Here is a 26,335-nt window from a genome sequence, read left to right on the forward strand (position 1 = left end):
CAGGGATGTCACGGGGATGTCACCAGGGTGTCACGGGGATGTCACGGGGATGTCATGGAGATGTCATAGGGATGATTCTGTCCTGGGCTTTCCAGTGTGGGCTCTGCTCCAGGCCGTGTGAGAAAACAAGGGGCTCAGCCACAGCGTGGAATCCCAGAATCCCAGACTGGTTTGGGTGGGAAGGGACCTCAAACTCATCCACTCCCAGCCCTGCATGCCCTGCCGTGCCCCTTCCACTGTCCCAGGTTCCTCCCAGCCCCGTCCAGCCTGGCCTTGGGCACTGCCAGGGATCCAGGGACAGCCACAGCTGCTCTGGGCACCTGTGCCAGGGCCTGCCCACCCTCACAGGGAGAATTCCTTCCCAAAATCAAACTTAAATTTCCCATTTTTGGCTTTTAGTCCTTCCCCATTGTCCTCTCACTGCAGTTCCTGATGAACAGTCCTCCTCTATCTTCCCTTAGACCCTACAGGTCCTGGATGTGCTCTGAGGTCTCCACACAACCTTCTCTTCTCCAGGCTGAGCAGCCCCACCAATCCCATCCTGTCTCCACGGGGGAGGTTCTCCAGTTCCTTTATCAACTTCAAGGCCTCTCCTGGGCTCCAACAGTTCCACGTCCTTTTAATGATGGGGCACCAGAGCTGGATGCAGCATTCCAGATGGGATCTCATGAGAGCAGAGCAGGGAGGCAGAATCACCTCCCTCAAGGTGCTCCAGGCAACACCCAGGCAATGCCATGGCCAAAATCCCCATTCCCCCCACCAGGGACCCCCGGGGCCAGGCCAGGACTCTGTGGCACACAGGGAGCCGTGGAATTTTGCTTTAAACCTCACCCCCAGCTCCTGCTCAAGAGTTTGATCCAGCTGCCTCCCCTGCAGACCCAAGCGAGCTCCAAACACGAAGGAAAGGTCTCGTTCTCCATGGAGAGCCGGAGGCAGGGAGGCAGGAGGGGTTCGGGAGCTGCCTCAGCTCATGGATGACTTTATTGGAACTCGATAGGTCGGACAGGCATGCGAACAGGACAGACAGACAGAGTAGTATTGCCTTGGTCACAGAGACATGGAACAGCGCTGGAAGGACCCTGACCCCTCCAGGCCAGCTGGGATCCCCACACCTCGGTGTCCTATTGCTTCCCATCCCCATCCCTGCGCCCCGACCACCCCCTGGCCCCGTGCCCTGGGGTCAGCCCCCGGGGGAGGGGCGATGGGGGCACCTGGAGGGGAGCCCTTGGCACCCCGGAGGAGGGGTCCCAGGGGCCAGGGCCGATGGAGGCGTCAGAGCACGGAGCAGCCACGGGCAGAGATGTCCTGGTGAGCAGCTGGATCTCCAGAGCTGGAGGGCGAGGTGCAGCCAGAAGCGTGGGCAAGGGGAGGGGGCAGCCCAGGGGTGCAGGGGCAGTGTGGCCGTGGCAGGGCTGGCACCAGGAAGGGGAATGGGGCTGGCCCCAGCCTCCCTCCCGGCCCTGCTGCTCTGTGGCACCTCTCGGGGGGACCCAGCTGCCAACCCCCCCAGGGATGGAGCTGGAGCTTTGGGGAAAGAAAGCTCCGTGGGAAGAGCACCCCTTGGCCTTGGGGGGAGCATCCCTGGGCTTTGGGGAGAGCATCCCTGGGCTTTGGGCAGGACATCCCTCAGCCCTGGGGAGAGCATCTCCCGTGGGAAGAGCATCCCTTGGCCCCAGGGAGGGCATCTCTGGAGGAATGCGTCTCCCAGCCTGAGGGAAAGCATCCCTGGGCTTTGGGGAGAGCATCCCTGGTGGAATGCATCCTTTAGCCTTAGGAAGAGCATCCCCTGGCCCCAGGGAGAGCCGCCTTCCCCTGGGGAAGGCACCCCTCGGGACACACATCCTTCCCCTGGGGAGCACACCCCTCGCCAGGGCGCTGCTGCATCCAGCTGGGGCTCAGGAGAAGGTGACCACCTCACCCTGGGGGAAACTGGCAGCGAGGGTGTCCTGGCAGGAATCTGCAAGTTAAAGACACAAACATTAAACACAGCATTAGATATTTGCTTCCATGAGCTGTGCTGGGAGAAATCGGAGAGGGAGAGGGACGCTGAGCTTCCGGGGGACCCCGACTTAGCAGGATGCAGAAAACAGAGTAACCACAAAGTAAAGTGGCCTTTTTCAGAGGGATAAAATGCTGTTGCTGCATCTGTAAGTCAGGGGAAAATGGTTTTTAAAAGCCTCAGAATGGTGGCAGAGATGGAGACTTGGGAAATGATTCTCCATGAGAAGCCATGCGTGGAATCAGGGTGATTGTGAGGGTATAAACAAAAAGCAGGGGGGAAACATCACCCTCACCACATCAAAAGCTGCTCTTGCCCAAAACTTCCCAAGCCAACCCCAAACCAGATGTCCCAAAGCCAAGCCTGGTGCATTAATCTCTCTGTGTTTTTCTTCTCCCTCTCTCCCTCTCGTTTGTTATCATTGAATTAATTATCATTGATTGGAGCTCTGAGTCACCCCCCGCCTCTCCCCATGTGCCAGGGCCCAGTTTCCAGGCAAGGGGCTGTCAGGCAGGGAGACAGAGCCTGATCCACCTGATAAACCATGGAATTCTGCTCTAAAGCTCACCCCCAGCTCCTGCCCATGAGTTTGACCCAGCTGCCTCCCCTGCAGACCCGACAGAGCTCCAAAACCTCCTCCTTTCCCACAAAAAACAAAGGTCTCACTCTCCACTGAGCATCACTGCACAGCCTGGGAGAGCCATGCCCAGGCATGGAGGCTTTTCAAACCTCACATCCCATAAAACCCCCGGGATTAAAGGAGCTCTCCTGCCAGACCTCTCCCCACCTCTGAAGACAAAAGGGTTTGGGGACCCAACAACATCCCCCTGCAGCAATCTGGGGACCAGCAATGCCCGTGCAGGCAGCAGCTGCTGAAAAACATCCCAGCTCTTGGTTCAGTCACTCCTGCAAGCAGCTAAAAGCTCTTGGCAGGGCTTGTGTCCTGCTGGAAACATTCCCCGTCAGGTCGATTGATTTACCAGGGGCACGACTTGGCTTTTAACTCCCATCTCCTCCTCCCTGTTCAAAGCCATTTTGTGTGTTAGCTCGAGACCTGCTGCCCGCAGCCTCCAGGGACCTGCCTTGGAAAGCAGCTTCCCAGCCTAGGAAAAAAATTAGCACGACTAAAAATAAATAACAACAGCCCAGATTTTTATTTTTTTGTCCCCCAGACAAAGGCACCAATGAGTAAACATCCCTCCTGTCGTGGCTTATGGGTACCAGCTCTGTTCCCCTCACAGAACAGAGAGGAGCAGGCCCCTCAGTGATGTGCAACCCTTCCTCAAGCCTATTTTTGGGTGCAGATCTGCCACCAGCCTCCACAGGGTGCTGCCCTGGGCACGGCAGGAGGCTTGGCACAGCCTGGCATGACTCGGCTCCAAATACCCCAAGGTTTGCTGCGCTGCTCCCAGAGCCATCACCCCCAAATTTCCCCTCACCCAGTCCCGCCCTCCCACTTTGAGCATCCCCTCAAACAGCCTGTGTGCTGCTGTGGGGGCTGCCAGCTGCCAGCTGTGCCAGCACAATGTTTGGGTAGGTCCCACGCTGACTCTGCTCTGCTCTGGCACAGCAGCTGAGGAGGAGGAGGAGGGTTTGGGGCTGTTTTGGGGGGATGAGCAGCTCAGCATTCCCCAGCCACACCTGCTGGGCCCAGAGCTGATCCCCCAGCAGGGCAGGGGGGTTCTGCCCCCTCAGGTGAGACCCCAGCCCTGGGCTCCAGCATCAGGAGGACGTGGAGCTGCTCTGGAGCCAGGCTGGGAGAGCTGGGGCTGCTCCCCTGGAGAGGAGAAGGCTCTGGGAGATCCTAGAGTTCCTTTCCAGTGCCTAAAGGGGCTCCAAGAGAGCTGGAGAGAGACTTTGGAGAAGGGGGAATGGCTTCCCACTGCCAGAGGGCAGGGTTAGATGGATACGGGGAAGGAATTCTTCCCTGTGGCAGTGCTGAGGCCCTGGCACAGGGTGCCCAGAGCAGCTGTGGCTGCCCCTGCATCCCTGGCAGTGCCCAGGGTCAGGGTGGACGGGGCTTGGAACAACCTGGAATGGTGGAAGGTGTTCCTGCCCATGGCAGGAGCTGACATGGGATGGAATCTAAGGTCCCTTCCCACCAAACAACTCCCTGACTCTGTGATCACTTTTTCACAGCCACAGGACACATCCCCTGCCCCAGCCTGTCCCACACAGGGGGAAGCGTGACCCCTTCCTGTGGGAGCCCAGGGCTTCCCTCTGGCTGCCCTGGGACCCTGGCAGGGGTCAGGAACCCCCCTGGACAGAGCCCCCAGAGACACTGGCTGTGATCTCTGGCCATGGAAAAGAGTTTTCAATCTTACAGCATGAATTACCAGCTATGAGGGTTTGATATAAGGAATAATTAGGTGTGGCACGGGTGCAAAAGTAAAATTTTAGGATTCTAGATGAGGGGTCCAAAGGGGACAAGATGGAGGAAATTGGGTGTGCCTTGTCCTTTTTCTCCTTCTTCATGCCCTCCATGTCTCACTGTGGTGTTGGCATTTTTCTGTTGGTTCAGGCTGGGGACACACTGTCCAACGTAGGTGACAGATATTGGCACGTTCTTGTAAATGCAGCCCAGGGAGTTTCTGGTATTTAATGTTTGTCACATCCCACTGAGGGCAGAGCCCCACACGCTGCCCTGCAGGACAGAGCTGGGCAGGGCAGCAGAACATGTGAGAGATCAACAGAATAAACAACCTGGAAACCAGCACAGACCAATTATGGCTTCTGCTTTGGCAGGGGGCTGACAGACAGAGACTTTCTACAATCTCAGAATCATCAATACCTCAGATTCCAACACCTTCCCAGGAGTTCACAGAATCCTTTCTGAGCCCCCAGTTACCTTTTCCATGGGTAGAGGCTCGGCTGCCCGGGCGGAGGTAAGGAAGTAGCAGACTGGGAGCTGGGAGGAGGCTCCTATTTATAAGCTCAACTGAATCCTATTTTGCATCTGCCTCTGCTCTCCCTGTTCCTCGTCAGCACGGGCAAGCCATGGGGCTGCTATTTATTTTCTGTTTTTCTTTATTGTCATCAAATAAGCAGTGAGGATTTTTCCTGGCAGTGCTGGGGAAGCCAGGAACAGGCTCCTTCTGGGTAGAGCAATTACTCTCTTGACATCTTCACCTCCTGCCCAGCTGCCTGACAGGCCTTTCTATTTCCTCAGCTCTCTCAGGCATCTCCCACGAAACAGAGCAGTTGTTGCAACAATAAAAATTAATACTTTGCAAGCAACCTGGGATCATGGTGCAGCCTCCACGCAGTGCTGGACTGCGAGTCCTCCAGGAGGAAAAAGAAGGAAGGAGCTGAGGCTGGAGGAGGGAACTGCTCCCAAATCCCCCTGATGCAAAGGCTGCTCTGGTTTGGGGTGGGTGGTCACAGGGGCTCGATCCTTGTCCCAAAGTGCTGATCCGTGTCCCAAAGTGGGCAGAGGAATGTGAGGATCCCACCAGGGCAGCCCAGGGTCACCCAGCACCTCTGGAGTGTTCCAGGCCAGGCTGGCAGAGCCTGGAGCAGCCTGGTCCAGCAGAAGCTGTCCCTGCCCGTGGTCCTTCCAACCCAAACCATTCCATGGCTCCATCCCCTGGTCTCCGGTCCATTCCCACGGCTGAGCACCACACGTGTCTGAGCCAGGGTGGGGACAGGGACACTAGAGGGGCACTCGAGCTCTGTGGGGTCCCACCCTGCCAAGTGTCCCACTGTCCCTGTGAGGGTGGGCAGGCCCTGGCACAGGTGCCCAGAGCAGCTGTGATTGCCCCTGGATCCCTGGCAGTGCCCAAGGCCAGGCTGGACAAGGCTTGGGATACCCTGGGATGGTGGAAGATGTCCCTGCCCATGGCATGAGCTGGAATGGGATGGGATTTAAGGTCCCTTCCTACCCAAACAATTCCCTGACTCTGTGATTACTTTTTCACAACCACCAGGACACATCCCCTGCTCCACAGGTGAGGGACACGTTCCTGTAACACACCCAGTGCTCATCCCTGGATTCCTGCTCAATCCCATTGGCCTGCCAGGAACGAGACCCAGCACACCCCATCCCATCCCATCCATCCCATCCCATCCCATCCCATCCCATCCCATCCCATCCCATCCCATCCCATCCCATCCCCAGGGAACGTCTCCTTTCCATGCTGCCGTGCCCCAACAGTCACTGCACACCCCTTGATGTTATTTCAATTTTTTTTAAGCCATTTTAGGGCTTGGGCAGGGGCAGTTGGACTCCTGTGGATTTATGCAGTTTCTTGGGAATAAATCCAACATCTTGGCTTTTTCTCGGTGCCTTTTGCCTGGGCTGGAACGTGAGCTCCTAGCAGATCCCTGCACACAGATAAGTCCTGTGAGGATATTCAGGGGAGGTATCGTATATTCCTGCTCTATTCTTATCCTATTCTCCAGGCAGACAATTTTGGCCACTGTTGGAGATAAAACCCTGGGCTCCAGAGATATTTAGAGGTCTGCTCTGATCCACTACAGCTCCTCTTCTAATCTTACCCGGGATTAACCCGTGCTAACTCGCCCCCAAAACCAACCCAGACCCCACCTAAAAATAACAACAAGCTGTTTTCTCCCTCCTGCATCCCCCAAATCCTGTTCAGAAGAAGGCGAGGAGGAAGAGGGAGAAGATGCGATGGGTTTTTCAGCAGTTTGGTGCCTCCCACTGAAATCCCTCCATCTCCCTTTCGGGGCTGGGCTGTTTCAGAGGAGCTTTTTGCACATTAGTCATCCCTTCTCCGGGGTTGCATAACGCCCCAGCTAAAAATTGCATCCTGCCGGCTCCGTGGCAGCTCCTGCCCAACCCTCCTTGCTCTGGTGGGGATGAGATTTTGGGGGGTCCACCAAAGGTTTTCCACCCCAAGGAACCACTCTGGCATTGAGATGAGCTGCTCTGGGAGCTTCAGGGGCAAAGGCGAGGATGGATCTGCTGGGATCTCTGGCTGCTCTGCATTCAATCCTCTACCTCCAAGAGTCCCAAACCCAAAGTCTGAGCAGCTCGATCTGATTCTTCTGCGAGGGACAGGGTTTCACACCTGGCTCACCCCCAAAGTCAGCTCAGACCTTGGATAAATCATTTATGAGCCAAAGACCACTGAAGCCATGGAGGGTGACCTTCCCTCTGGCAGGGGCTGGCGATTTCCAGCTCCTCCTGCTTCCAGAGGGAAGGATGAGCCAGAGAAGCACCTGCAGGGTGCTGCTGTTCCCACCCCTTCGTCCAGTTCATGGAATTTTGGGTGATTCCTGGACCTGCCCTGTGACCCCTCCATCTGCTGAGGGAACACACCAGTGCAGAAATCCAGGGAACCCAGCACACAAACCCCGGTGCTGCTGGTGAGGGATGGAGCAGCACCACGGGCCAGCGTGGCACATCCTGAGCAGGGGATGGGTGCAGCTCATCCCAATTCCTCCCCAAATCCACAATTCTGGCTCCAGCACCGGCTCCTGTCATCCATCCCCGAGATCCAGCCCAAGTCACCAAGATTTTTCACCTTTTCTGCTTCCCTTTGGCTCTTGAGGGAGGGAGGGAGGGAGGGAGGGGAAATGGAAAGGGGAAAAGGGGAAAGGGGAAAAGGGGAAAGGGGAAAGGGGAAAAGTGGAAAAAAGATAAAAGGGGGAAAAAAGGGGAAAAGGGGAAAAGGGGAAGAGGGGAAAGGGAAGGGAAGGGAAGGGAAGGGAAGGGAAGGGAAGGGAAGGGAAGGGAAGGGAAGGGAAGGGAAGGGAAGGGAAGGGAAGGGAAGGGAAGGGAAGGGAAGGGAAGGGAAGGGAAGGGAAGGGAAGGGAAGGGAAGGGAAGGGAAGGGAAGGGAAGGGAAGGGAAGGGAAGGGAAGGGAAGGGAAGGGAAGGGAAGGGAAGGGAAGGGAAGGGAAGGGAAGGGAAGGGAAGGGAAGGGAAGGGAAGGGAAGGGAAGGGAAGGGAAGGGAAGGGAAGGGAAGGGAAGGGAAGGGAAACTCAGAAGGGCCTGGTTTGGATATGTGCTGGCTGCTCCTCCTGGCAGCTCTTTCTCCACACCAAGGGAAACTGAGGCATGGGAAACCTGGGGTGGAGCAGGAGGGTCCTGGCTGTGGGATTTGCCAAAATCCATCCCAGCTTCTTTCAGGTGCAAGGACCATGGAATCATAGAATCCTAATGTTGGAAAAGAGCTCCAAGATCATCAAGTCCAACCTCACCATTCCCTGAGCACCAGATCCAGTTTGGCCATGATGGAGGGAAAGGGTCTGACCCCAGAAAAGCTCTTGGAGCTCTTTGCTTTTCAAACACATCCACATCTGAGCTCTCCTCCCCAGAAAAGTCCCAGGGCTCCAGCCCTGACTTGCTCAGAGTGAGGAAAGAGAACAAGAGAGCACCGAGGGGGACTGGAGAGCAGGGCTGGACACCCCAAACCAGCCCCTTGCACCCGAGGTCCAAACACCTCCAGGGAGCCTGAGCTGGACAGAACTGAAATGAGCCAGAGGTCAGGGACTGAAGGGCTTGTTCTACTTTGGGAAGACACCTGAGATCATCCAAAATCATCCCAAAAACCGATACAGATGAGCAAAAACCAACAGTGCCTCAGGGAGCTTGACTCTTCAGCCTCATCCTCCCAGGGATGGGGAGAGCCTGGCTCAAACCCAGCTCCCATCCCCATGGGAATGTTCTGGAACACCACCTCACGTCCATCCCAAACAAGGATTCATCCCCCATCTATTGTTTTGCTTCTAATCTCTCTCTGCCCCACTATTCCACACCGGCAGCAGCTTTGCCAGGGACCTTTATTCCTCTTGCCACCAGTTCCCAGCTCTTCATGGGAGTGTCCATACCTATTCTCCCAGCCTCTGTGAGCCCCTGAACCCTCTCCCAGGGCCCTCCATGGCATCTCAAGGCTGGTTTCCAAGACCCTCAGGCCCATCCTGAGGTTGGAAGGAGAAGCGGACACAATCTGAGAAAGAACAAGTAGGATTTAGGCAGAAAAAGGCACAAAACAAGAGGGGAACCACTGCTGGGCAGGGAATAGAGGTTTATTCATCTGTTGCCTCTAGAAACTTGAGGCTGGTTTAAAAAAAAGAAATCAAAATAAAACCTAAAGTATATGAATTCAGCCATTTCCAGCACAATGGGATATAATTTTATGAGTCAACTTGTCCTCCTTGTGTTTCCACCACCCTTTAGCCCAACACAAACGGCCCACGGGAGGGAGGGCTCGACACCAGAGGGAATTGCAGGGTTTATTTAGGATGAATAAGGTTTCAAGGAGGGGAAAAGTACCCCAGCACCTCCTCCAGGGGCTGTCCATACACATGGACACAAGACAGGGTCAATGGAGACGTTACGGGGGCAGCTGGAGAGGGTCAGAACCAGCTCCTGGGGGATGGAGATGTCCCAGCCTGGGCAGCGCGGTGGGGACCCGAGGGACACTTGGGGCACAGCGAGGTCCTTCAGAGGATGGAGGGCACGGGGGAGCAGGGGGAGCTGCAGCGGGACGCCAGCGGAGCCGGGCCCACCGCGGATCCTGCCACTCCATCTACGCTGCTCAGGCTCCGCGATTTTCCACCGCCTCGGGAAGAAAACAGACAGGTTAGAGCCCAGCAGCCTCCTGCCCGAGGCTCGGGGGGCTGGCGGCACCGGGATGAGCCCCACGCTCCCAGAAACCCCCGAAAAATATTCTGGAGGGGCTTTTTGGGACAGCTCCTCCAGAGCTTCCCACTCCCTTCATGGAGCAGCGCCGGCCAAATCCAGGACTCGGAGTCATCAACGAGGAGACCAAATTGATCTTGGAGGGTGTTGGGTTTTGTTTCCCAAATTGCTCTTGGAGGGTGTTGGGTTTTGCTTCCCAAATTGCTCTGAATGAGGAACGAGGCTGGGGATTTTGTGGGCTGAAGCAGACGGGGAAAAGCAGCAGAACTCAAACAAATATGGGATTTGGAAGGAGTGGCTCCCCCAGCTCTGGTGTTTACACCCCTGTAGCAGCAGGCTGCTGCTGACACCTTTCTGTGTGGAAAGGAGCAGGTAGACACGCTCGTTATTTTCCATAAGAAATTGCATTAAAGAGCAAATGTTTCTATTTCTTGAAGCATGGGGACCCTTCACACTCCCCCAAAGAACCAGGATTTTCTCCAGCTTTTATTGAAAAAGCAACAGCCAGAGGAAATGTTCTCACAGGTCAAAAGCCACTTTTCTTGCTGGAAAGACACAAAGTCTTTGCACGGAAAATTGGATTTTTAGGTCCGCAAAGCAGCACTGCTAAGGATGAGTCTGTTCCCTGGCTCTGCTGCCAAAACATGGAAAATTAATGATGCTCCCAGCTGTGGTGAGCCCAATGTCCCTGCGCCTGGATCTTCCCTGAGAGCACCTGGGTGAGCACACCCAGCCAAGCCTGAGCCCTCCCGAGGCACCAGCGAGCCCCAGGGGAAGCAAAGCCCAGGGGAGCAGCGTTTGTGTGGGGGGAGCAGAGGGAGGCAGCTCCTGACAGCAGAAAAACAAGGTGATGGATGGTTCCTCCGGCAGTGCCAGCTTGGAATCCCTCCCCAGGAGCTCGTGGCACATCTCTGGGCTCTGCTTTGCTGGTTTGGGCTTGGATCAGGGATCAGGCTCACAGCATCACCCTCACACACACCCGGGGGTGCTGAGACAGGAGCTACACCTGGAAGAGGCTCCAGAGCACGACCTCTGCAAACCTGGGGCTTGTCCCTTTTTGTGGTTTTTCCCTGCCTCAGCAGCCAGCAGGGATCCTTCCACCCCTCAGCCCCCGAGGAGACACAGCTCCTCCAGCTGAAGCAGAGGCAGGTCCAGGGCACAGAGGCACAGAGGGACCTGTTGCTGACTCCAGCAAAGCTTTCCCCTCCCTGCAGTGGAAGCGGGAACAGAAGCAGGCCTGAGGAGAAGAGCAATTTCCTTATTTACTTCCTGGCACGGATCCACACAGCGAGCGGGGAGGGAAGCGAGCACAGCCCCGAGCTGGGGGGAGCTGGGAGTTTCCCACCCACAGCAGCTGATGCAAAGACCACCCTGCTCCCCACAACACTCCCGAAAAACTCATCCTTCCCTCCCCTTGCTCTTTTCCCTGGTTGTGCTGAGGTTCCTGGGGGGCTCACGCGTTTCCCCCTGCCCTGAGCGTGGGAAGCAGCCGTGCTGAGATCCCTGAAAGCTCAGGACAGCCCCAGCACCCAAACAGCACCAGTTTGGCAGGAATTGTTGTGGGGTCGGGGTTTGCTGGCAGCTGCCAGCCAGGCAGGGCCCTGCTGATGGGGTTTATGGGATGCTCCAAACCCCAGATAGAAAAGGGTGCAAACGGCCATAGAAACATCAAAAATCCCACTGCTCGCTCTGATTAAGTCTCAACCATCATATCTTGGGTCAGAGCTTCATAAAGATGTTTGATTTCCCCAGGGACCCTCTGCAATGGAACCCCAGGGCAAACCTGCCCCAAGGCCAGCACCTCATTCTCTCCATCAATTTATCCCAGGCCACACTCACACCTGGGAAGGAGCTCAAGGCTCAGCCCCTCAAGGCTGCTTTGGTTTCCCACCTCACCCAGGTGCCAGCACAGAGTGAAGCCACAGCTGCACAAGGGGGCTGTGCTCTGCTAGCTGCCCCAGCTGATGAACAGAGCTGGGGTCCCAGTAACTCGCCCTGGGGCAGCCCAGAGTCCCTGGGATTGCTTTAGCAGGGCTTGCTGCTGAGAAAAGAGCACTGGGTGACCTCAGGAGCTCCTCCCGGCCGTGGCACTGCCTGCTCCCTGCAGGCTCTGAGTGCTGGCACAGGCTGGGAGCTGGTGCCAGAGGGATGGGGTAAAGCAGGCAGGCAGCAAAGCCCAGGAATTTGCTGCTGGTGGTGACACAGGCCTGGCACGCAGCTCAAATGTGCAAATGTGGGCTGGGCCTTGGTCCCCCCCAGCCAGGCAGCTCCAGGGATGCTCCCGTGAGCATTCCCAGCTTGATCCCATCCCGCATGCTCAGGCCATGTGGGAGTCATGGCCCTGCGCTGACACCAGCAGTGAAAATCAGCTGCACGAGGCTCTACAGAGCCAAAAATTGCTGCTGAGCCGTGTTAATGTGCTGACAAAGGAGGTGAGTTTTTTTCAGACACACAGATGTGGGGACATGGGTTAGTGGCCAAGTGCTGGGGGAAGGTTGGACTCGTAGAGCTCTCCTCCAACCCAATGATTCCATGGTTCCACCCTAACCAGTCTCACTGGCTGGACTCCCCCTGCCTCCAAACCCTCCACCCAAGCGCAGACAGGGCTTTTGTGCCAGGGCAGCCCCATGGCAAGGTGTCTGACCAGCAGGACACATTTTTGGGAACTGCTGAGCAGGACCCCAGTGCTGAGGGGAGATAAAGGCTCTGAAGCCATCCCTGGCAGCCAGGGAGCAGAGCAATACCACTGGAGGCAGGCGCAGGAACAAGAAACACATTCCACAGAGGAATCCACAGCAACCCAGCTCAATCTGCTCCAGGCTCAGGTCCAAGGGCAGAGCAGCTCTTCTCCCTGAGCTGCCCCAACAAGACCAGCCTGGGGTCGAGGTTAAACCACGATGGATGCTGAGATCTGCAGCTTATTCCCAAACCAGCTCCTCTCCTGATTTCCACAGCTTGTACAGACACCAGTACCTGTCCCAGCATCTGACAGATGGCCATCAGAGAGCCGGGCTCAGAACCAAGCTCATCTCAATTTGCAGAGCTGCCAACATCCCAGTACCAGAACAAACAGCCTCAGCAGGAGATAAATCAAGACCAAGGGAAGAGGCGCCTCTGCAGCTCCCAAAGGATTTTGGCTAGAGGCTTCTTCACCCCTGGTCACCTCTGGTCACCCCTGGTCACCTCTGGTCACCTGTGGTCACCCCTGGTCACCCCTGACCATGCTGGAGCACTGCACTAGGCCAGCCCTGATCCCCCAGCACACCCTCACACTCCACAGCCCCAGCAGGACACTGAGGTTCCCCCTTCCCAAAAGGTCTCAAGCACCACTGGAGTCCCTCTGGCCAGCAGATCCAGCTTTCTCCAGGTGCAACATCATTCCAGCAACACGGGGATGAGTGACCCGTGCTCACCTTCTATTTTAAAGTGTAAAAGGCACTCTGAAATTTGCAGGGAAGACACCAGAGCACCCCAAGAATGATCACCACAGTGCCTTTCAAAGAGCTGCTGCTGCCACCACACAAGGACAGAAATCTCCCGGTCTCCTGCGATCCAGAGATGGGATTTGGGAGTGAGTGAAAGCAGCTCTGCATCCTCAACTCTCAGAGCTGCTCCACTTCTGGCTTCAGTGGGACCAGATTCAAATGCTCCAGCTGAATCCTGGCTTCAGCATTTTCTGAGGAGGAAAATCAGCTCTGGATTTCATCTGTTTCCTCCATCCCTCCAGTTCAGCATTCCCTCTCCCAGTCTGGAGTGGGACTAAACCTCTCTCCATTCTCCACATTAACAGGCATTAAGGAAAGAGACCAACTTCACAGGAAAAGGCACTTCCAGGGAAAAAAAAAATCAGGTATTTCAAGCAGAAGTTTGATGGTACTCCAAGGATGAGCAAAGCTTTTCCTCTCTGTCCTCTTTCTGAGGCTGAGCAGCAATGCCAAAGGGAATTCTTGATTTCCCAGGAGGAAACAACCAACTTGCTTCCACTACTGATAAATGTGATTGCACCCAACACCTCCCTGTGCTCCATCCCGTCTGTGCCATCCCAAGCAGCTCCTGAAGGAACAAACCCTTGAGGCTCTCCAGAGCACCAACAGGACCTGGGCAGGGGCTCAGAGATGCAGCACATCATCCCTGCTCCTGCCTGGTCCCAGCTCCCTGCGGCCAACGGGCAGCACTTGGTGCCAGGGAGGTAGAAGTAGGTCAGCTCTGCAGCTACAGCATCCCACGCCACCCTGGACACACAAAACACTGCACACCTGGCAGGCTGAGCTGTGCCCTAAGAGTTATCCCAGCAATCGAGGGTGCAGCTGGATTTTGGGGCACTGGATTTTCCCTCTCTGGAGCTAGAGTGCTGGGAGATGGGCAGAGGAGCAGAGAAGTCTGGGACCAGGTTGAAGAGGATTTTGTTTTGTCATGGGAAGAAGAGTTTTGTGTTTTCCTGACTCATCTCCCCCTCAGTTTCCCATGGAAAACCTCAACACTTAGCACAGCTCCTGTTCCAAACCCAGAGGAGCCTTTCTGGCAGCCCGGAGCTGCTGGCAAGGCAGCACTCGACACATCGCAGCTCCCCACGCTCGAACCCGCTGAGAGCCACCGCAGCGAGAGCAGGGGAAAAGCCTCTGGGGGTTTTTTCCCCTACTGAAAACCTTTGGTCACCTTCAGTCACAACCTCACCATGTCCCCGGGAGGGATGTCCCGCTCACACCATCCAGAGAGGAGTGGTTGAAACCCAGGGAGGAGAGCTGGAGGGGCAGAGCTTGGAGCACTCAGCCCCCAGGGAGGGCACGGGGTCACAGACCCCAGATGGGGGTGACCGGGGAGGAGAAAACAAACTGTGGCCCAGCACGGAGAGGTGTGTTGGGTGGAGGTGAAGCAGATGGAGAAGCAGGAAGAGGTGGATTTGGGGAGCACAGGACAGCCAGGCAGGTGGATGGAGATGAACCAGTCTGGGATCAGCCCAGTGAAGCTGCGCTCAGCCTCCACCTCTCCCTCCCCAGCCAGGTCCTGCTCACACCTCCAGCTGTACCTTTCTGGATGCCTCCATCTGCTGCACAGGAGAAGTCCCCCGTGGCCAGCAGGAAGCACGTGGAGGATTTCTTGTTCTTGTCCCGGGTGCTGGAGCGCCGCATTGGCCTCTTCTCCTCGTCCGTCGGGGACAGCGGCTGCTCCTCATCTGACAGCACCACGTTGGCCTCACCGTTCTGCTTGGAGTCTGCAGGGAGGAGGCAGAGACCCATCAGCAGCTGCCAAACCCGCAGGAGAAAGTGCTGAGGGTGGCCGGGAGGGGCAGGTCAGACCATGAAAGGAAGCAGAAGAGAAGGCTGCAGGTGGCTCAGAGCAACACCCACCAATTCAGGTGCTGATCCCAGCCTGGACACGCTCCTGTAGAGCAGCCAGGGGAGCAGGACAAAGGCAGATAGAATTCCAAGCAGCTCTAGTCCTGCTGAGGGTTATAAAACCTGCATGAAGCCAAAGCTGGGGATGAAACACCCCAGGTTTTTGAGATCCACCCACCTAATTGGAGGGAATTAGCTCTCCAAAATTCACACTGCTGAGGAACGGGCTGCTCGGGGTAGTGGGAAGTGCTAATTTATGTCCCCTGGCTGCCTGGTTCGTTGGCTGAGAGGATGCTCTGCCACGTGAGGGCCTGGCCTGAGCTCCTGCTCTAACAGCTCCCTGCTGCAAGAGCTCCTGGGGCAGATGGGATTCACAGGCATGTGGAAAAAGGAGATTTATAAAGGGAAAGAACTGTTTGGGGCACCTGAAGCTCTGTGTTTCTCTGGTAGGGGAAGCCCCATCACTGTTACACACCTCAGTGCTGGTGCAGGACACAACCCCACCATGGTGCCTCCTGTTCCAGACACCCCAGAGGTGCCACTGGCAGCAAACCAGGACAAAAGGGGCAGAGCAGCCACCATGGCCAGCACTGACAGCGGGGCAGGGCTCGCACAGACCCCCAGAGTTAGCCCAAGGGATGGTGCCCACAGCCGGGGCCGTGCCTTCTGCTGATCCTAAGACTGACCAACCCCCAAACTTCAGCTCAGGGCATGAGACCAAAACAAGAGAAATGTCCAGGGACTGGTTTTGCTCAGGGTTTGGAGCAGCAGCGCAGGGATTCTGTCTACCAGCAGATGAATGAGGTGGGGTCAAGCCCCAGGGGAAGTCCATGGATTTATCAGTTTTGGTGAAGGTTACCCTGATTTATGGTGGGAGGAAGCAAAGGAAAGATCTGTGCCAAGGGCATGACCAGGCTAACATGAGAGCAGGGCGAGCGGCCTTACCTCTGCCTCTGTGAGGGGGAGGTGGCTTAGGCAGGGACACCCTGAAAGCCACCATGGTGACTTGATCTGTGCCATTAGGAGGGGAGGATGTGGTTCTGGGGAGAGCCGGTGGCCTTTTTCCCCTGCCTGGATGGGGGATTTGACCTGCAGTGCCCCGCTCCACCAGCATGGCCCCCAACACCCCCCAGCCGAGGGGCCCAGCCCTTTCTGCACCCACCCAGAGCCGGGGGCCACATCCTGCACCATCCCCAGGGACCCGGGGACACCGGGACCAAACAAATTGCCCTGAGGGCTCCTGGAGGTCTCCCCCTCCCTCGGCCCCACCTTTGGGGTCTCACCTGACCGTTTCCGCTCAGTTGCCCCCTCCTCTACCGCCAAGGGACAAGTGTCGCTCTGGGTGCTGTTCCGGGGCGAGTTCTCCTCGGATTTGCCGTAGGTGGGGGAGTCCAGCGGGGCCGGACGGGGTATATGCTTTTTCTTCTTCTTTGGCAGCTTCTGCTTGGCCATGGCCAATGAATAGTACATCCCAAAGTTATTGACGATGACGGGCACGGGCATGGCGATGGTCAGCACCCCGGCCAGGGCGCACAGGGCCCCCACCACCATCCCCGACCAGGTCTTGGGGTACATGTCACCATAGCCCAGGGTCGTCATCGTGACCACGGCCCACCAGAAGCCGATGGGGATGTTCTTAAAGTGAGTGTGGTCGCTCCCAGTGGGGTCGGACGTCTTGGCTCCGATCCGCTCGGCGTAGTAGATCATGGTGGCGAAAATCAAGACCCCCAAGGCGAGGAAGATGATGAGGAGCAGGAATTCATTGGTGCTGGCCCGGAGCGTGTGGCCCAGCACCCGGAGACCCACAAAGTGCCGCGTCAGCTTGAAGATCCGCAGGATGCGGACGAAGCGCACCACCCGCAGGAAGCCCAGCACGTCCCGGGCAGCTTTGGAGGACAGGCCACTGAGACCCACCTCCAGGTAGAAGGGCAAGATGGCCACAAAGTCAATGATGTTGAGCAGGTTTTTAATGAAGAGAAGCTTATCTGGGCAGCAGATGATGCGGACCAGGAACTCGAGGGTGAACCACAGCACGCAGACCCCTTCGATGTAGGTGAGGATGGGCTCCGTCTCCACTTTGTGGGTCAGCAGCACCGTCGTGGTGTTGCCAACCACCAGGGTCTCCGTCACGTTGACGTCGATGTTGAAGGCCTCGTGTGTCTCCAGGCAGAAGGTTGTGATGGAGACCAGGATGAAGAAAAGTGAGGCGAAAGCAACCACCTGTGAAAGTCAAAGTTACACGGGCTGTGAGCTGATGTGGGGCAACCTCTTCTGTTTGGAGGAGGTCAAAACACTCCAGGTGCTGCCACCCACTGCCCTAAGAACAAGGGTGGAGAATGAGGAGGGGTCCCTGGACCTCTCCCATGAGTTGGCAACTGTTGGAACTCAAAATGTCCCTCAGACATGTTTGGAGGTTCCAGGCCCTGGTCAGAAGCATTTGAGACCCTGGCAAGCAGCTGCAAACAGCTGTGATTTTGGGTTTGAGCCATGGAATGATTTACCAACCTTGCAGGAAGAACAAGAAGTCACAAAAGTTTAGATATTATAGTAGAAGTCACAAAGTAGAGGGAAGAATTTTTGAGTGCTGTACAGGGAGGTTTTGGTTTTGTACATGGGGGTCAGAGGGTTTAAGATGGATTTGGGATCTGGGCCTGCCCTGTCCTCCCTCTCTCTCCTTCCTCACCTCCATGTTCTTGGTGATGTTGGCACTCACAGGTTGGTTTAGAGTAGAAAATCACCATTTAATATAGGTAATAGGCATTGGGAAAAACTGTGACCATGTCACACGTAATGTACCATATAAAAGATAGAAAATCACCATTTAATATAGGTAATAGGCATTGGGGAAAACTGTAACCATGTCACACGTAATGTACCTATAAAAGACAGCAGCAGCCCTGGGCGGGGAGACAAGAAGCAGTCGGAGTCAGAGAGGATGTCAGGGTGTGTGTGTGCCTCTGCCTGAGCTGTGAGCAAACCACAGCAGCCCGAGGAGAAAATCTTTTAGATAACTTGCAATAAACTGCCTTGAGACCGAGCAACAAGAGGCTGCTGAGTTTTCTTTGGAAGCTCGGGTTGGAGAAGAAGATTTTTCCAGCACACGGAGCCCCTGAGCCAGGCCGGGGTTCCGACAGGCAGCACACCGAGTGCCTGGGGCCATCAGTCCAGGGCCTTTCTCCAGGTGCCGTGATCTGTACAGGAGAAGGTGTGCTGGGCTCCAGCTGTGCCTGGAGATGTGCCAGGAATGGCAGTGGTGGGGATGAGGGGGAACTGGGACAGTCTGGGACTGGAGCAACCTTCCAATGGGAACAGACATGAGAAGGGAATTTTGACAGGACAAATTCAAAGAGCTTTCCCCCACGTTCCTCACAAACCCCTCCAGACGCCAGGTTCACACTGCTCACAGCCGTGAGCTTTGGGGTCTGGATGTGTCAGAGACATCTTCACCTCCTCCCCGAGGGTCAGTGGTGGATGATGTGCCCACGGAAGGTCCAGGACTGCCAGGGCAGGATGAGGAGAGGAGCAGGCAGAGCTCAGCCTCCTGCTGATGCCTGGGCCTGGTGACACCCAGGTGTTCCCATTTCTCCGTTCTGCCCAAGCAGGGAGACCATTGTCCCCTCCATGTCACCCGCTCCTCCTCCCTTCTCCTCGCCTCGGATGTGAGCGAGGAGGGGCCAGCAGCACGCACGGGAAGTCACAGGCTGTGTCACAAAGTTCCACCCTGTGCTCCCTTCAGTCCTGCTCAGCTCCCTCCCTTCCTCACGGTGAGCCCATTACCTGGAGCATCTTTTTCCAAAAGCCACCCCTCTCCAAAAAAAAAGCTTTGGAGCAGAAAAACTCTTGTTCTACCTCCCTCCAGCACAAAAGCACAGTGGTTTCTGTGGCAGGCACATTCTTCTCTCTCTCAGGATTTTTCATAGAGGTGCACAGAGAGAAGAAAGAGAAAACAATTTCTATTTCTGCTCCCTGTTTTTTCCCATGTGGAATGTGTTTGGAGAATTGTTTATCTGGAGTGAGTGCTTGGCTGGATTCTGGTGAGGATTGTTTGAGCCTGATGGCCAATCCAACCCACCTGGGGCTGGACTAGAGAGAGAGGACCAGGAGTTGTGAGTGAGTTAGATATGGTAGTTAGAACAAGCAGGTTTGTAGTTTCAGTATCTCCTTTAAATAGTATATGAATGTATTGTAGTATAGTTATAATAAATCATCCAGCCTTCTGAGCTGGAGTCAGACATCAGCATTTCTGCCCACCGGCTTCCCCTGCATTTCCAGTAGTGGTCTCAGCTCTGGGAGCAGGTCCTGCTGCAGCCCCTCTGCTGCCCCTGCCCCGAGCAGGGTGGGACTTTGGCTGTCCAAAACCACCCAAGCAGAAGCGGAGCCACCCCGAGCTCCAGGCGACAGCCAGCCCGGATCCTGGGCTGGAGTGAATCAGCAGCAGAGGCAGCCTGAGTCACGCCGGAGGAGCAGCCGACCCCGACACCGCCGTGCCCCGCCAGGAGCATCCCTGAGGCTGTCCCCAAGGGCAGAGCCGCGAGAGCACCAGCCCTGCAGAGTCTGGGGGGAAGTTTCAATCGGGCATTAAATGATGGAGAAACCCCTGGAAGATGTTTCTCCTGCCCCAGACACCTGCTTGGGGAGGCAGTGAGGTGCTCCTCACCCCTCAGTCAGACCCCTTTGGACTGGCACTGAAGGCTGAGCAGTCGTGTGCAATTTGGGAAACAAATCCAACAAAATTGGGATCTTCAAGCAAGGCCAGCTTAACCAGACAAGTGTCTCTACACAATGGTGTCACAGCCAAAATAATCCACTTTTCAGCTGAGGGCTGAGTCACGTTCCTGAGCTTCCCTGTATGGGGAATCTTGGGAAAACCTGAAGAGTAAAATTTTAGACTTAAAGCAAAATAGAAAGAAAAAAATCACCCAGGAAGGGAGTGAGACCATGCAAACACTTGAGTAATGAAGCAGCCCTGCTGCTGGGTGTGAGGTGAGACCTGATTTAGCCCAAGGAGCAAAATCAGCCTTTAAAAATAGAAGTTGGGTTCACAGCCAGTGCCAACCACCGTGTCCCCCCAGAGTGCTGCTCCAGTTCTGTGTCTGACCCAACATGTCTCACCTCAGCTTCAGCCTCTGCTCCAAACTCAACTTCTCTTCCAAAACCGTCTTTAAAACAAAATAAACTCTGTTTATAAACCCAGTACTACCAATACACACCAGAACTCCCACCAAACAAGTCCTCCAGAACCTGCTGATGCTCCACACAACATTCACCTGCACTCAACAGCTTGACATAGGCGTTCCCAAAAAATCCATGACCCTACAGAGCATCACTAGCCTGAAAGTCCCCACAAAAGTGAGGCCAGGGCTCCCCAAGCTGGGCTGCAAAGGGAAAAAATAATGAGGAGCTGCACGTAAGGAGAGGTTGGATGTAGAGGTAAAATCACAGCCAGGGCAGTTTCTCACGGGGAGGAGAAGTGCAAAGCTCCAGCTGGGACAGCAGTTGCACCGGGCACCAAACATTCCCTGAGTGGGCTGAGTGAGGGGCCAGGGACCCCGTGGCCATCGATGGTGCATGGAGAAGAGGCCAAAACATGGGAGAGACTTCTAACCACGCTCAGGAGAAGTGCTGGAGGGAGGGAAAGATGGAAATAAGAGGAGCCAACTGAGTCAGGGCCTGGGGGGCTGCTCCGTGCAGAGGAGGAGCGACGACCGACCGGAGAAATTCAGCTCCTTGGGCTCTCAGTCACAGGCAGGGAGAGAGTTTGCATGGACAGCTGGGGCTGCTGCTCCCCAAGGTTTGGCAATAGGCTGTTCAGCTGCCCCAGCACATTCCCTGCGGCCAGCAGCACCCCGGTGGCGCTGGCAAGAAAGGGGGGGACCCCAAAATGGGCTATAAAAAATCCTAACCGCTGCAAACCTCATAAAAACAAAAGCCAGGGCAGCACCAGGAATGCTGTAGCCACACCAACCCTGCAGCATCCTGGTGCTGGATGGTGACTCCAGCCAGGAACTGGGGCACTCAGGAATTTGGGCTGGTTACACTGCTCTGTGCCTCGGTTTCCCCTCTTGCCAGAGCAGTTCTCCTAAGCTATGGCAAAACTATACTGGTATTTTTTCCTGTTGTCTCTGGAAGTTGATCGTTCCCATGGCACTGCTGAGCTGAACACTTATCCAGAGCAGTGAGAAGGAAGCAGGGAGATCCCAGTACAAACTGGTCCCACTCCAGCCCCAGCTGGGCCTCAATCAGCACCATCTCTGCTCCCTCCAAAACATTCCTCCTGCTAGAGCCTTTCCAGGATCAGCTCAGCACACAGGAAAAGCAGAACCAAATGACACCAGGGGGAAAAAAATGAGTTGAATTATTGTGCTTGGGTTTATTTTTAATTTTGTTTAATTTTTTATTTGGAGCTTTACACCACTCAGAATATCTCTCCAAGGTGAGGAGCCCTCAGGGACGGGCAGAGGAGGGGGTACCCTCTTAAAATGCATTCAGCTCTTGCTGCCCGAGCATTCTCTGCATGTGTGTGTTGCTCTAACATTTGCTGCAAAAACACCTCCTTGCCAAACTGACCCCTGCCCCGTGCGCTGCTCGTGGGTGTGAAATGCCTGCAGAATTTCTTACCATTGATGGGGTTTTTTTACACCTCTAAATGCATCCAGGATCCATCTCCATCCCAACTGCCTGCCTGGGTGTGTGTGGCAGATTTATAAGCTGGGCGTGCCAGGGGCTGGGTGGGTATCGGGGGGTCGGGGTAGCACTTTGGGGATGATCTACAAGGAGATCATGCTCAGAGCAGCGCCCCAGCACCAGGCTGGGAGCCTGCAGGGTTTTGGGGGACACGTCCTGGGCACGTCGGTGCCCGTGGGGAGGGACAGCCTGCGTGCCCAGGGAGGGTGGGGGTCTCTGGTACGTGGAGGAGCTCACTGTGCACACACACGGTAGAGACCATGTGTGGTGAGGGGGCTGTGGGGCCGTGGGGGTTGTGTGGGGTGTGTGGGGTGCCAGTGGTGCCCGTGGGCTCCGTGTGCCGCGGGGGCAGCCCCGGTGGGGACAGCGGGCAGGGGGTGCACGGGCACGGGGTGTCATCTTGGGGCTGTGGGTCCTACACGTGAGGAGCAGGAGCTGCTCGGGGACAACCATGAGGATCCTGCTCAGGGCAGGAGCTGACCCCCAGCCCTGACCTCCACTCCACACCTGGGCTGCTCAATGTGGGTTTTGGCATCATTCAGCCCAGCAAGAGGAACCCAAACATCCTGTCCTAGAGCATCCTGAAACTCTGCCAGGTCAGCCCTGCCAAGGACAATCCCTCATCTCCGTGTGCCCAGGAGGTGCCCAGGGAGCACTCGAGGGTGCAGAGGGGGCAGGGACTGTGCTTGCCCCCAGTTTCATCCCAGCTCTCCCAGTTGGGAGGTGACTGGGGGACAATGGAAGCTGTGTCCTGTGGGATGGGACACGACTCACGTGCCCTGCAGTAGGAGTGGGACGGTTATGGGAGGGCCTCGTGTAACCCACCAGGACAGCCGGCCTTGCCCTCGGGGATGGGGAGGTGAAGACACGAGCCCAGCCCGGCCCCATCCCACCTCCCCAGCGGCGCGATTCGGGAGCTTACCCTCGCTGCCTTGGACGAGTAGGGATCCTCAAAGAGCGCCCACATCTTGGGCTGCCAGCTCCGGCAGCAGCCGCCCCCTCCAGCAGCCCCTGCCGCCCCTGGGGGCCTGTCATCCATGCCCAGGTGCTGAAGAGCCATCTCCCTACCCCCTTCCTCTTCAGGCTCCTCTCCAGCAGCCCCTCCGCCGGGCTCGGGACTCTCAAAGATGTCCAGGGCCTCCTCGGCGTCGCGGTGCTGGCGGTAGGTCATCCAGCAGCAGGGCTCCACGTCGGTCTCGTCGATGCCCCAGTAGGTCAGCTCCTCCTCGAAGAGCGGCCCGCAGATGTCCGCGGGGCAGTGCAGCTTCCCGGTGCGGTAGTAGTTGAGCACGTAGGAGAAGATCCCGGGGTGACGGTCGAAGAAGAACTCGTTGCTTTTACCATCAAAGTCAAAGTTGCTCTGGGCATCGGGGTCGGCCAGCCAGGCCAGGCGGGTGCCCGGCAGAGTCCGCAGGGTGCTTTTGTAGGTCTCATGCCGGGTGCCGCCTACGTTGATGGTGATCTTGTCCGACTCTTCCCCTTTGCCCATCTCTTCCTTCAGGCATGTTTTGGAGGGTGGTTTGTTCCCAGACTTGCGTCCACGGTAGGAGGAGACACACACCGAGCTGATCATAGATTTCGGTGGATGGGAGATGCCCACAGCGTGCACCCTTCCTCCGGGCGAGGAGCTGGGGCTCGGCGAAGGCGGGAGAGGAGGACGGAGCTGGGACTGGGGAGGGGAAAAGGGGGGGCTCAGGCTTGGCTCTGGCCTCGGGGGGAGAAGCTGGAGCCGCGCCGGACACCGCCGGCTGCCGGGGGACAGCAGGGGAGGCTGCAACCTCCACCCCCTCCAAAGCCACCCCCCCAAATAAAACCGCCCTAAAGCGGGAGCCAGCCCAGCCCTGCCGGGCAGCAACAAGTGCGGGACGGAGGGGCCGGCAGCGGGCGGGGGGCGCGGCGCCCGGGGCGATGCGGGCCCGGCCGGGAGGATGCTGGGGAAGGGATGGGGGGATGCCGAGCCCGGCCGGGCGCCGCGCCCCCGCTCCGGTACCTGCAGCGCCGGGCGCGGGGGGGCCCCACCGCCCGCCCCTCCCGCTCCGGCGGCTCCCTCCGCCCCCCGGGCCGGGCTCGGCGAGGAGGCGGCGGCCGCGGGGCTCTTCCGCGGCTGCGGGCGCAGACAAGGGGGGATGGATGCGCCCTCTCCGCCTCCCCTCCCGCTCTCCCTCCCCGGGGGTCCCCGTTCACGCGTGGCCGGGCCGGGGGGGCCTGTTGCGCCCCGGCGGTGCCTCCCCGCGGGGCTCAGCGCGAGGGAGGCGGCGGGAGCGGCTGCGGGGCTCGGCGGGGCTTTTGTGGGGCTGGGAGCGAGCGGTGGGCTTACGGCAACCGGCGGGGGCCGGGGACCCCCCGCCCCGCAGCCCGGCCCCGCAGCCCGCCCGGTGCCCCCCCGCCGCTGCCCTCCCTCTCATCCCCACATCCATCCCTCCCCTCCATCCTCCCATCCCTCCATCCATCCCTTCATCCCCTCCACCCCCCGCCCAACCCTCCGCCTACCCCCGGCTCCCCCGCACCCCCCGGCACCGGCTCACCTCCCCGCGGGGCCCGACGTGCCGGTGGGGGTCTCGGGGGGTCGGTGTCAGCGAGGAGTGAACCCCGGACACCCCAGCTCCTCTTCGCGCCGGAGGGGAAATGCAGCCCAGAGCTGCCTGCGGATCTGGAGCCAGCTCTTGGCACAGGCTCCCGCAGATCCCATCCCTCCCTGGCTCGCAATCCCTCGCTCACCGAGAGGTCAGGAGAGACCGACCCCGGGGCCGGTGGGGAGCTGCGAGGCTGCACTCGGAGCTGACCCCCCCTTCCCTCCCACCGCCCTCCCCGAGCATCTCTCCGCCCTGTTTCTGCTCCTGCGTGTGAGATGCCCCTTTCCGCAGCGGCTGCCGGGGCTCGGGGTACCACCGACCCCAGCCCCGGGGCCCTTCCCCTAAACCCCCTCCCTGGGGGCTCCGACCCCCCCGGGACGCTGCTGATGCTCAGCCCCCGCTCCCGGGGCCGGGGAGGGGCTGAGGAGCCGTGGTGCCCCAGGGCCGAGGCTGCCGCCCCGGTGAAGACCTGAGGCATCACCCTGCCAGCGCTGTTTACTTCTGCACTGGCACTGCCGGTGCTGCTGCACCGAGGGGCTGCGGGATGCTCTGGGGTCACAGAAGGGATCCGAGCCCAGGCCTGGTTTTGGGGTGGGGGGCTCATCACTTGGATAAGGGAGGTCTTGGTGCAAGGTGAGGGGACAGGAATGGGGGATGCTGCTCAGCACCCCTCTCTGCACCTCCCTGCGCTGTGTGCTGCATTGTCACCCCACAGGGACCCTCCTCAGCCCCTGCCCAGCTTTGTCCCCTCTGTGATGTGCCCCCAAAATCCGGGGGGGGGGGGGGGGGCATGCGGGGTGGCTGGGGAAACTGCTCCACCCTAAAAAAACCCACGAGGCACGAGAGCCACGCTCGAATCTTACCACCGAGAAAGCCCCAAGGAAGCTCCAAGTGTGACTGCAACTGCCCAGCTCCAGGGCCGGATCCCGGGCGGGTGGAGGGAGGCTGGCGCAGCTCCGTGCCCAGAGCACCCCGAGCTGCGCCCGCGGGAGAGCCGGGATGGAGCCCGAGGGAAAACCGTGCTGGAAAAATCGAGCCTTGCATCACCGGCCAGGCATCGCGGCTCGGCTCCTCGGCGTCGTCATGCCAGTTTGGCCAGGAGGGAGGAATGCTGCGACCTGATGCTAATATTTTATCTGCCGACTTTCATCCCGCCAGGAAGAGCTTGGTGCACCCAAGCGCGGCCATTCCTGGGGTGGGAGGAGGTGGCCAAGCAGACAAATGAGTTGTTTCTGGGGAAGGAAGAGATCTTTTAGCCAGCAACACCCGCCCAAAGCTGTCTGCTCTCTAAATATGCCTTCTGATTTTTAATGTCCGTGGGAAAAAAAAAAAAGAAAGAAAAAAAAATAGAAAGAGAGAAGGAGAGAAAATGGAAAGAGCTGGATAAATAAGGGCCTTTTTGGAGCAAGGAGTCACTCCTGTAGGGGTGTCCTGCAAGGCTCAAGGCATCTCAGATAACATCCGAAGGATGGAATGAAGAGCAGGGCCTGGAAGATCTCAAGGAGGATCAGCTCTAACCTTGGGTGGGTTCTGAGGACGTGGTAAGGGGTCTCTGGGTCACCCACCCTTGGCCTCTCCCCCTGAGCCTGGCCCAAGGCCCAGCACATCAGGCACATCCCCAGAGGTGGGGAGAGAGCAGCACGACGGAGCACAGGGCACTCAGGGGCTGAGGGGCCCCACGAGGGGCTGGGGACACACTGGGACCCCTCAAGGTCTCTGTCCATGGAAGGACAGAGGAGGAGGGTGGACTGCAGCAGTTTAGGGAGAGACAATCCTCTTTTGGTGCAGAAATAGCCAAACCAACCTCTCCAGGTCCTTCCAGGCCAGAATCTCATTAATGAAAGATTTGTTGTCCTCAGGAACCCCCGGATGCTCCAAACAAGGTCTCTGCCCTCGGGGTTTTTGGTAGGACAGATTCATCTCTGATCTGTGTGTGGTGGCACCCACGGCCCTCCCCTCCGCAGGGTGTGATCCCCAAGAAACCTTTCTAGACTCTCTGCTGGAGCTGGGTCTTCCCAAAAAAACCTGTCACAAGCCGTGAACTCTGCTCTCTGCCTCTGCCAGGGGACCTTTGCAGCTGCAATTCCTCGCTTCAGCAGCGCAGGTTACCCCGCCAGGGTTTGCAGCCCCA

At 57.6% G+C, this 26,335-nt stretch overlaps 1 protein-coding gene across 4 annotated transcripts; it reads right to left on the reverse strand.

Moving 5' to 3' along the window:
- Positions 1–946: 946 nt before the first annotated feature.
- Positions 947–25,377, reverse strand: KCNC4 (potassium voltage-gated channel subfamily C member 4). Of its 4 annotated transcripts, none has more exons than XM_021527632.3 (5): positions 24,157–24,333; positions 22,554–23,300; positions 16,231–17,167; positions 14,638–14,823; positions 947–1,957 (listed from the first exon to the last, which is right to left on the reverse strand). In XM_021527632.3, the coding sequence occupies exons 2-5, from the start codon at positions 23,202–23,204 to the stop codon at positions 1,896–1,898; spliced, it is 1,836 nt and encodes a 611-aa protein (XP_021383307.2). In that variant the 5' UTR covers positions 23,205–23,300; positions 24,157–24,333; the 3' UTR covers positions 947–1,895. The 4 variants fall into 4 exon arrangements, with proteins under 4 accessions (XP_021383307.2, XP_085417575.1, XP_031362830.2 ...); XM_085561449.1 differs by having other exon boundaries at positions 1,750–1,957; positions 14,626–14,823; positions 24,157–24,289; XM_031506970.3 differs by lacking the exons at positions 947–1,957; positions 24,157–24,333 and adding exons at positions 8,978–9,531; positions 25,068–25,377.
- Between the last annotated feature and the right edge of the window lie 958 nt (positions 25,378–26,335).

The sequence above is a fragment of the Lonchura striata genome, chromosome 26, assembly GCF_050655825.1.
Source record: "Lonchura striata isolate lonStrDom1 chromosome 26, ASM5065582v1, whole genome shotgun sequence".
Taxonomy (NCBI): domain Eukaryota; kingdom Metazoa; phylum Chordata; class Aves; order Passeriformes; family Estrildidae; genus Lonchura; species Lonchura striata.